Genomic DNA, 11,183 nt, shown 5'->3' on the forward strand with positions numbered 1-11,183 from the left:
ATTTTTGGCATCTGAGAACCAAGTTGTGTTTCTTGGTCCTCTCAACAGTTTCTGAGTTGCTGCAGGAGATGCAGGCTCTCAGCTCTTGTTGATCTTGTGTTTCCTATAGGTTCTGGTCTGCAGTATGTTGAGTTGCTCAATAAAGCAAGCAATGTCATCCTCTTCTTGCAGTTTTTTTGCTGGTTTTGGTGTTGCCTGTTGTATTGATACCTGTAGCACACTTTAAAGTTAATTTAGACACAAGCTTTAGGTTATTCTGCCTTGCCAGTTTGTATTTACATCTACTTCAGATTAATGTCTTCAAACCTACTGGCTGGTTTTGATGTGAATGGAATTTTGTAAGAACCTCCCTTATGATTCCTATTCTAGACTCGCTGATAAAGATATTTAAAAAGTAAAATCAATTCACTAATGTTTCTAAATATTTACTGGACATGTAATATTCTGGGTTGGAATAGCTGGTACTGACACTTCAAAATTTATAGCAAGATAATGTATTTTATAAAATCGTATATTTTGTGTATTTACAGAATTTACACAAAATATTGTATAAATATTTTGTTTCTGATCAAATTGCTTTACACTCTATTGTGTATCTACAGAAGCAAGTTCTTGGTTCACACATCCATTCTTCACTTCTGCCACCAGTTAGTCTGTCTTTGCAGTATATGTGGCTGGCATGTTTTTAATGCTCATTGTGTGACTTAAGGGGCAACACATCTGCTGAACTTTCAGTTCTTCTAATTTCCTCACTGAATTGCAATACTTTGTGTCTGACTCCTTTCAACTGTATTTGGATTTCAAAAGGCTAAGGACTAAGATGGTAGAGATAGGCAAACAGCCTACATCTTGTTTCCACCCTAAGTATTCCAGAAAGGGAATGCTCACCATCCCGAAGGAAGTGCTCTGTTGACATCCATCTGGTAGAACAACGACTGTTCTACAGGTATTTGTGACACATTTCTGTTAAAAATGAATTAATCTAAAAAGGCGGGGAAAACCCACACATAGTAGTGTAGAAAAGTCTAGGTCATTTAATGCCATCTCAGTGTGCCCCACTGAGAAGTTGACTTGATGTCAGGCAACAGCTTTAAGCATTGGAGTACCATGGGCTCCATGACATCTCTCAGACCAATTCAACAACTGCAGCCACCAGAAATCGGAACTTACAATGTGAATATATTACACCTTCATCTTTTGTATACGAGATTTGACAGTGAACTATCATCTTGTTAGGATGACTCATATCAGGGAGAAAATCAACTCTGAAAAATACAGTGTATATCAGAGTTTATTGGTTTAAGATTTGAATTGGGACTGACTCTGTCAAACCCTGGTGCACTGGAGTGGTTTCTCTGGGAATATCTTTGTCTTATTTCTGCAAAGTGCACAGGCCCTGGGAACAACACAGCCAGAGAATAACCTCTCCAGAAACTACTGCTCCTCCTGCCAGTATATAGACCCAAGGTTAATTCTTTTGTTCTTTAATTGTCTTAATAACGACTGTCTGAAAATACAGCATCAAGGGACTGCAAGCAGCATCCCAAGGGTATTTCAAAATCAAATGAAAGAAAGGCAGTTTCACTGACAGGTTAGGGAACTTGCAATGTGACAAAAGCACACCAGGAAATCCTGAGGAACCTAGGACAGCACTAGAAAACTGCCTCTGCACAGGCTGCGTTTTTCAAGGACTGCAAGGAAACAAGAACACCAGAGGCAAAGGACCAAGTCTCCTGTAGGAAACAGGCATGCTACACATGGACAGAGAGAGGTAAAGCAAGGTTTTCCCTCACTTTGTACTTCCTTGAACTATTCCAGTCTCTGCATAAACCCCCTCATGCTATGCACAAAGTTGAAATAGCCTTGGGTAAAAGGACCTTGTCTGCACGAGATGCCCTGTCTGAACAGAGAGCTTCTTCCTTACAACACTTTCGATTGCCCAGCCCTTCCTGGGTGGCCTGGCTAGCGACGGGGAAGAGGATAGGCCTGTTAGAGATCTCTGTTCTTACACGACCGTTGCTTTCCTCTTTCGCATCGCTTCGCATTGGGCACAGAACTCAGCCTCGGGGCGGAGTGTGGGCCGGGCGTTGCCGGCCGCTGATGGCTGCTGCTGAAACGGGCCACTTGAACGTGAAGAAGACAATTCCCCGAGACGTCAGGGCAGTGCCCGTGCAGATGTTTGCATTTATACGTATGTCCTAAGGGTGCCAAGAGGTTTTGCTCTGAGGCGAGCACTTCGACCGTCTCTCCGGGGACCGCCAGTCCTACAACAACAAATCAGCCCGTCCGCGCCGCCGCTAGGCCGCAAGAGCCGTCTGCACCGCGGCTCCCCGCCCCTGCCGCGCTCCCCGCCCCGCACAGCAGAGGGCGGCTGCGATGGCTCCTCCCTGCGCGGAGCCCTGATTGACTCCTGCCCGGGCCTGCCCTCAGCCCTGCCCTCAGCCCTGCCAGTGGCGGCGGGCTGTGCTGCGGAGGAGGCCGGGCGCCGTCATGCGATTTCGGGCTAAGATCGTTGATCTCGCCTGCCTCAACCACTTCAGCCGTGAGTTTGCCAGGGCGGGAGAGGCCTAGCCGGAGGACGGCTGTTCCTGGGCGAGCGGCCGGGGCCCTCTTTCCCGGGGGCGAAGAGAAAGGGCCTCACGGCGCCGGCGGCCCGGGACCGTGGCGGGCGCTGTGAGGCCCAGGGCTCGGGCCTAGAGGTCTTTCCCGGGGTAGGCAGCTTGAGGCGCTTTTCTTCGTCCCGAGGTATTCGGGAGTTTCCACAGCACCGCGAGCTGCGTTTTTGGAGACAACGTTACTCTCCTGTCCCCTGGGATGAAATGTGTGAAGCAGCTCCTGCTCTAACGTCTTCTTCCTCCCTCAGGTGTAATCAACACAATCGCCAAGTTAGCCAAGACCTGCACCCTGCGCCTTACTGTCAGCAAGCTTTATTTCATCCTCTCCGATAAAGTAGCAAATGGAGGTGTCAGTATGTGGTGTGAGCTGTGCCAGGTAAGCCTGGGGAGTTTCAATAACCACGTCGTTGAAACCAGAGAATGCAGTTGGGTCTGGCGTTTGAGGCATTTCTGGTACACGGAGCATTCACCTGACATGTGCCAGGTCTCTCACGGCCTGTCTGGCCACTGAAGGCACTCTGTTTTGCAGGACTGTCTTTTAGTTGCACAGGCCTGGTGTTTCTGGCTAGACATCCCCTTTACTTTGGTTGTCACTTCAGTGTAAAGCTTCAGTGTGTGGTCCCCCGACAAGGGCCTGCCCAAAACTGGAAACAGGAAAGCATAACTCACCTGTCATACCCCTTGTTTTGGGGACTGATAGGTGTTAGGGGAGGATCTGAAATTAATAGGTTTAGCCTGAAGCAGTGGACTTTCATGCTTATGCCCCCTGTCTTGATTCCTGCAGGTGATGCCAGGCAGAGAAAAGCTTCCTGTTGCACGCATGCAGTTCTAAGCTTTAGTCTGATAGGTGAAACTTGCCCCTCTGTCTTTCTTTTGTTTCATTTGCTTTATTTTATTTCCCAACTTTCAAAAATTGTAGGGGAATTTCTTCGATGAATTTCAGATGGAAGGAGTAGCTGCAGAGCACAATGAAATCTATTTAGAGTTGGTGCCAGACAACCTGTCGAGAGCATTAAGAACTGCCCAGAGTGCTAAGGCAGTGAAGATCAAGTTGACTAACAAACACTGTCCCTGTCTCAGAGTTGCTGTGGAGCTAGTAAGTGCAACCATGCTTTTCTCTTAATTATTAAGAAAACACTCTTAAAAATGAAAGGCTTTGCTTAAGATCAAATAGAAGCTTTAGTAGTCTTTGGTGTAATTCTAGAAAACTAAATAAAGAAAAATCATGCCATTTTCCTTTTCACTGGCCTTTTCTGTCATGGTTCCTAGCACACAGAACAAGCTTTGTATTTTCCAAAGGCAATGAAGAGGTGGAAGAAGAATGTAAGCTACATTATTGAAACACCTTTTTCTAATGTTTACTTCTCTCTCTTCCCTCATTCTCTACATCTTCTGTGGATTATTGCCCTCTCATTGAAGCTGTTAGGTGTAGGAAGTTTCAGTGTAGTGTTTGACTCTTTGTTTTGCTTTTGATTGCCCTGCCATTCCATTTGAAACTATTGTCTTCTGAATTTTTGTTGTTGTTAACACCCCTTCACTGATTCACTTCTTCAGCAATAAAGAATAGCTTATAGGTACTAATGACTGATACCTCACAAGCTCTTTATTATTCAAAAGGGAATGGACTGATAGGAACCTATGGAAAACTAGAACTGAGTGTTTGAGACACTCAGTATTTTCCAGAGTGGGTTTGAAAAATTAGAATTCAGAGTTTGAGTCCTGTTTTTAACCACAAGAGCATCCTCTCTCTCCCTCAAGCCATCCTTATCAAGCAGCAGTAGGATTGTGACACATGACATTCCTGTGGGGATTATTCCCAGAAGATTATGGAATGACTTCAGAGAGCCCAGTGTGCCAGACTTTGATGTAAGCCTCTGTTTTTATTTTCCCTACAGAATAAGGGGGGGGTTGCAAGTGGAATGCTGTTGTTGCAAAGGATACTACCGGTGGGTTTTAGAGAGGAGGTGAAAGGAAAGAGGGGAGTCTGGAGACTAGAGTTTTGGAGAGGAATGGGATATAGTCTCTATCTTGACAAGAGGGTCCGGAACCTGTAAAAGGTGAGCAGGTGTTTACCAGTTGTTGCTGTGATATTCAGGGTGGAGGAAGGGAAGAGCAAAGGACTAGTATGTCTTTATGCAGGAACACCTCCAACTCACACAAGTTTAGACTGTTTCAGCTGTTTAGGTACCAGGTGGCCCAAATAATCTGTTCTTTCTGAAATTCATAGCCCACCTGACAGATTTATGTATATATATACATATATACATGTTTCTTTCTGATTTTTATATATGCTCTCTGTATACTTTTTGACTTTTAGCAGAGTTTCAAGGAAAGGTCTTTGTGCAAATGTACTCACATTTGAGGTTATAGATGTCTGTTATTTCTATAGCTAAGAGTATTTAAATTCTGAAGACAAATGACACAGTAGAAACTTGATGTATTTTGTTCTGTTATTTCAGATTTACACTGATGCAATTCCAGAGATGATTATAGTACTACGGGAATCATGTTCTTTCCTTTTTGGAAATAGTAACTAGTAACTGTTCAGTTACACAGCTGTGGGTTCATGTGAGAATCTGATCTGCAAAAACCTCTCTTTATTTTGAGCACAGACTTGGGATAGTGTGTCTGAAACAGCTGCTAGAGTGATGGCCTGTTGATGTAATGGGAAAGAGTTCCTCTATCCCTGAGTCATTTGCCAACTTCAGTTAAATATTGTACTCCCTGCATTCAATAGATAACTGAGTTCAAAATAAGAATTGAAGGGAGAAATAAATGCATCAGATTCCAGTCACACATGAAATATCTTTGCAAATGGAGTTCTTATGCCTTTCTAGGTCAGTATTTATCTACCAGTTCTGAAAACAATGAAGAGCATTGTGGAGAGAATGAAGAATCTCAGCAATTCCATTGTAAGTTAAGGCACTTCAAGCATGTGTCTCACAGACCTTATTTTATCTTGGACATAGCATGTCTCCCTGCTGACCCAATTGGTACCCCTGTGTTATATCTTATTTTGGAATGGGTCAGTCATTGAACTAAAGGCACCTGAAGACTGTGTAGGGGTGTCGAGGGTTTAGATTGCGGGGTGACAATAAAACCCTGGCAGATGTATTGTTAACCTCCTCTTCCCCCTTTTGCCCCTCTATCTCCCCCCTTCCCACTAAGGACAGGTGATCAGGAGGGAAAGAAGGACAGAGAGAAGAGAGTTAGAAAAATTAAAGATGTTTTACTGATGCTACTAATAAGAATAGAGAAAATAATACAAAATATACAAAACCAATCTTGAAAGTCTCAGCAACTGCAGAGCCGGCACTCAAAGTCCTGGATTAGACTCTGCAGCCAACCGGAGCTGGATTCAGTCTCTCACTAGGCCTCAGTTCGCAGGGATGGCTAACAAGGTTCTCTCCTCATGTCAGCCATAAGGAAAAAGGAAAAAAGGGCCAAGATCCTCTTGATCTCCCACTTTTATATGAAGTATTCATGTGAATGGAATGTTATACAGTGTTGGTCAGTCTCTTGGTCACCAGTTTCTCGTTGCCCCTCTCACGAGATGTCCATCCGTGCTTATCAATAAGTTTGCATTCCATTGCTAGGTTTACCAAAACATGTATCTGGTTCTCCAGGAAAATGCAGCTAACATGAAGGCTTTAGCTGACAGGCAAAATTCACTAAAAGAGAAACTTGTTTTTTAACAAAACCAGGACAAAGGCCTGAAGAGAATGATGAGATTTATTTTAGGATTTACACTGAAGAGCTCATTCTGGGCTTCCCAGAAAGTGGTGCTCTTTATACTGAATACTTGAAAGAACATGGCATTGTGTTGCTACAGGCCACTCTTTATAGCAGGTATGAAATTGCGGTCCTTCAGGAAGCTGGAGACTTTCCAGGTGATTTAATTAAAGTAGTGCCTGTTAAGTGAGTCTTGTGTTAGGCATTTGTGTGAATGAACTTTAGGTAAGCCCGAGTTAGGATTTAAAGGAAATCTTACTAGTAGCTGCTGGATGTCAGGTTGTACTTTAGACTGACATGGTGAGTATCCAGTCCACTCTGGGTTCCTGGATTGCTGGTGGACCTATCATTGAAAGAAGCCTTCTGCAGTTGGCCAGAAAAGGGGTTGGTTTGTTTTTTTTTTTTTTTTTTTTAAGGTTTTCGTTCCATACCCACCTTCCTAAGTTCCTTACCTCCTGCTCCAAAGCAGGAAAACAAATCTCTGTGAAACAGCTTTGATAGCTCTAAGAGAGGAGGCAGACTACATGCATCCTCTAAAAGATTTCCTGCTATTAAAGAACAAAAACATCAAGTGTCACAACTAAATATTTGTGCTAGATGCATCCTGGTAGTAACACTGGTCAAGATCAGTGCTACAAAAAGGGCTTCAAAGTTCTTTCAAACAGTACTTGGCCATTGTTTGTGAGCATTCATCTGTGGACATCTCACATTCTATAGGATATTCTGATTGTGATATGAACCTCATTTAAAATTATTGAGACTTCTAATTACAGAAATGTGCTTAGATGTGCTTTAGGAATCCTTTGATCTGCTTGGGGTTTGTGTTATATTGTATATAGTCTCATGGTTAGACACTGTGTCAGGATGGACTTAGAAAGCTTTCAGCACTTTCCCACCATTTCTAGCAGTTCAAAGTCCTCCTTGGAGTTACTGTTCTGATGCAACTGTTATTTGTTTTTGAGTCTTGGAAGGCAACACGGCAACTGCAGGTCAGCTCTTTGTGCATCCTGTTTTCTGTTTGTGTCAATGTGGACTGTGTAGGTGCCTTTGTGTTTGTTGAAAAGCTGGATGGAATTGCAGGAAATCCTGCATTTCTTCTGCTTCAGTCTCTTATTTCTAAAGCCCTTTCTGCAGCACATGGACTTCCCAAAGCCAGTACTTGTTCTAGAAGTACTGGAGAGCAATTGAATTTCTTTCTTTTCCTTATATCAGGGAGGTTGGTCTAGGATAATTCACACAGGAATAATGAGAAATGCATTTTGTAGCTGAACATTCAAATGTTCAAACCATGTTCAAAAAGTACAGTTGAGCTGTGAAGACAGTGAAGTGCTTCTGGAAGCTTGTATTCTGACAGTGCTGCACTTTATTCTTCTGTATTCTGCAGTGCAAAAGTGGTTTGCCTAAAATTGAGATTGATTGTATTGCAGGTGATTGAAGCAAACTTGAGTGGGGAAATGAACTTGAAAATAGAAACTGACTTAGTATCTATAACAACACATTTTAAAGACTTGGGAAATCCTGCTTGGGGTAAGCTTCCCTGAGTTGCTTCTTGTGTCTATCTGATCTCAAGTATACTTAAGTGTGATGCTGATAACAGTACTTACCTTCTGTTAGTCCTTACAAAATAGCATCATGTACTTTGAAGTTTTCAAATGGAAAAGTGGCCAATGCCTGTTTTATGTTTGCAGGAGGAATCTCTTCCAGTATCCTTGACAAGTTCATAGGAAGACTGGGCTTTCTGTTCTTGCACTGCTTTTTCTGAAAAACAACCCATCTGAATATCAGCTGTTCAGGGATTATCAGCTGTGTCCTTATAGGTGTTGAAACTCCTGATATTTTGTCTGTTGTGTTCTCATGCTCTTAGCATCAGAGGATGGATGTCAAAGTTCTGCTCAAAACAGAGATCTGGAAAGCATGGCTGAGGCACGCATAGACATCAAGAAACTGCAGCAGTTGCTTGCTGGACAGCAGGTCAATCCCACAAAAGCATTGTGCAGTAAGTTTATCAGCTCTCTTTACAAACTCCAGTTAAGGAGGGATGTTTGCTGTACCTGTAGTGTCAGAAGAAGAGCATATCTATCTTCTGCTTTGTCTATTTGAAACTTGCCTATTTTTACTGTACCTGAGGACTTTTAATATTTCTATTTTTAGGAAGTAAGCTTCAGGCCTTAGGTGTTTGGGGTATTAAAAAAAAAAAAAGATTAAAAAAGTATTAAGCCAGGCCCTTTATGAGTATAAAGTTGAATACTCAGACAGACTAATCATGCACCAAAATGCTTTTTGTGCAGCTGGTGTTTCTAACCATAGAAACGATATGTTGTTTCTAGCAGAAGCCTATGCAGCCATTTATATCCTATTTTCATAACTGTATGCTTTTCCCAAGAACATATGTGTGTTATAGTTTAGTGCAGATGCTAAAAATTTCCCAAGGAAGATTTAAATAATGGATATAGCGTTATAGACCTATAAATTTTGTATTTCCTTTTTGGTATCGGCTTTCATAGACTTTTTAGTGATGCTTCAAAGACCCTCAAGAACTTAAATATTACCAGATGATATGTCTAGTCTTCCTGTCAGAAGTGGTAGAAGCATTGTATTCTTATAGTGGCATTTTGTAGATGTAATTTTGAACTTTTTTTTTGGTTGGTTTGTTTTTCTCTTTACAGATATTGTAAGTAAAAGAATTGTCCACTTCATCTTGCTCCATGAGGATGTTTCACTTCAGTATTATATTCCAGCACTTGCCTGAATGTTTTGGAATCTTGGTCATTTTCAAACCTGAGGCCTTTTCCACAAAGTCTGAAAACTTTCATGAATTGCTGGAGTACTCTCATGTGATATGCTGTTAGATGTAGATATCAGATGGACACTATTTCAACATTTAGGAAATTATGCGAAGTATCTCCTCATGCAGAAACCCATTTTTGTGAAGAGTTATATGTTATGAAAAACACAGCTGTGGGGAGCTGGCATTTCTGAGCATTATGGAGAGCAAAACTGAATTTTATATTTTTGGGATGCTCTGAGCTGTGGGGAAGTTAACATAATATTTTTTTCTTGTTCGCAAACATAAAGGTACAATTGACCTCTGGAGCTGCTGGTGGGTGTGTTCAGTGTTGTACAATGCAGCTCCAAGTTAAGGGATCTCCAAGCAAGCTATCACACCTCTGTTGAACAGGAGAGCCCTCTGGAGGGTTGACAGATGATTGGTGTTTGCCAGCACAGCCCTCCTGAAGTGGTACTGGGTTGACTTCTGCGATGTATATGGACTTGATGCTGCAGCATGTTGTGCAGCGGAAATGTGTCTGAGGCAGAGGAGTTTCCTGTGGCTGCCGGCATGTAGCAGGATGTAACAGATGCTGACAGCAGCGTATGTGTGTACCTGGCTGGATCTTTTGATCTGACTTGTTCTAACATACCTATGTAGTTAGTGCTTGAACTGATATGTTTAGCTCTTGGCTTGAGAGGATGAGATAAACAGTCTGAATTCCCATGTTAATGTGGGCAGTGAAGGTCTCTGTGTACAGAATATCATATGAGGACATGTGTGAAAACAATAATTGGTTTGAAATGAAGGGCAAGTTATCTGTGGATCACATTTTTCCCATTTCCAGATGGAAAGCATTGTACAATCTGTGTCGTCATGATGTCAGACACCGTGAGATTGCATCTAAGCTCTGCTGCTGAGCAGCCAAGAGGATGACTAAGTCTTACCTTGACAGCAGTATTGCCCCTGCTTATCTCCTGAGGTCTCTTCCTCTTCATTTCATGTGTGATTGTATTTGTTATCCAGCCATGTTGCATGTGGCTTTTGGTGTTCCACAGGTGTTGAATATCTTGTGAAACTTATTGTTCTAGAAACAGAGAGTCTTTGCTGCCAAAGGGAACTGTGAGTTTCTGCTAGATGGTAATACTCGTCATGGTCAGAAGTGTTAGTGGTTGTTTTTTATGTTTTGTTTGTTTTTTTTTTTTTTCCAAGCGGCTTATTGAGGTTAAGGGAACAATTAATTTTTCTGTTCTTGCAGATGTGAATGGTCAAGAGAAGGCTGAAAGAGAGGCAGTAGCCAGGGAATGTTATGCTTCTTTGCGTTCTTTCACCATTTTTATCAGACTAACCAGAAAGCATATTCCAAATCCTGTTACTTTTCATGGCTAGCTGCAATTACCCCAAAATCTGTGTAAGATGAAAATAGCTTTGAAATTTTTGGATTTTCTCATTTGAAAAATGCATTCTGTCTAACCTGATGGAAATGGATTTTCTGATATAGCCGAAGAACTACTAATAATGGCCTCGCAGCTATGTGGGCTCTATGATTGCTATTTTTAAAAAGAAATCAGAAATTATAGTTGCAAGAAAATGTGTTTTGTTTTGATTTTTTTATATAAAAATTGAAAGTGAGAGTAATGCTGATACAGGTCAGGAGTATGCAGTGAGATGTCCATTTCATATTCTGGAGGCAGGGAGGCTAGATGGACCAACAGAGGATAAGTCTCCAGCCTCAGTGCTTTCTTACCCTTCCCACCTAAATCCAGCACAAAGATACAGCTTAGCCATGACAGTCAGTTGACACATATGTGCTGATCAGAGGGAAAATAATACTCAGTTTTAAACCTGCTGTCTTCTGTGAATCCAGCTGTCAGAGCCCTGAGGGCAGTATTGGGCCTTAATGGCCCTAAGCAGCCTTACTAGAGACCCCTGCCCGCCCACTGTCCATGGGCCCGCAAATCCTATTTCAGCTCAGACTGTGGCATCCTGTACTCCCCTAAAATATGTTGTAGGTGGGCCTGGGCCTAACTCTGTTCCTGAAATGATGTTTGGGTTTCCTGGATTAGCTT

At 42.3% G+C, this 11,183-nt stretch overlaps 1 protein-coding gene across 3 annotated transcripts; it reads left to right on the forward strand.

Moving 5' to 3' along the window:
* Positions 1–2,095: 2,095 nt before the first annotated feature.
* Positions 2,096–10,705, forward strand: HUS1 (HUS1 checkpoint clamp component). Of its 3 annotated transcripts, none has more exons than XM_065832331.2 (8): positions 2,100–2,542; positions 2,864–2,991; positions 3,535–3,711; positions 4,374–4,481; positions 5,453–5,527; positions 7,775–7,874; positions 8,212–8,343; positions 9,014–10,705. In XM_065832331.2, exons 1-8 carry the CDS (start codon positions 2,491–2,493, stop codon positions 9,094–9,096), a joined length of 855 nt encoding a protein of 284 aa, XP_065688403.1. In that variant the 5' UTR covers positions 2,100–2,490; the 3' UTR covers positions 9,097–10,705. The 3 variants fall into 3 exon arrangements, with proteins under 3 accessions (XP_065688404.1, XP_065688403.1, XP_071660780.1); XM_071804679.1 differs by lacking the exon at positions 2,100–2,542 and adding an exon at positions 2,584–2,711; XM_065832332.2 differs by lacking the exons at positions 8,212–8,343; positions 9,014–10,705 and adding an exon at positions 8,036–8,201 and having other exon boundaries at positions 2,096–2,542.
* The last annotated feature ends 478 nt before the right edge of the window (positions 10,706–11,183 follow it).

The sequence above is a fragment of the Patagioenas fasciata genome, chromosome 2 (assembly GCF_037038585.1).
Source record: "Patagioenas fasciata isolate bPatFas1 chromosome 2, bPatFas1.hap1, whole genome shotgun sequence".
Classification (NCBI taxonomy): domain Eukaryota; kingdom Metazoa; phylum Chordata; class Aves; order Columbiformes; family Columbidae; genus Patagioenas; species Patagioenas fasciata.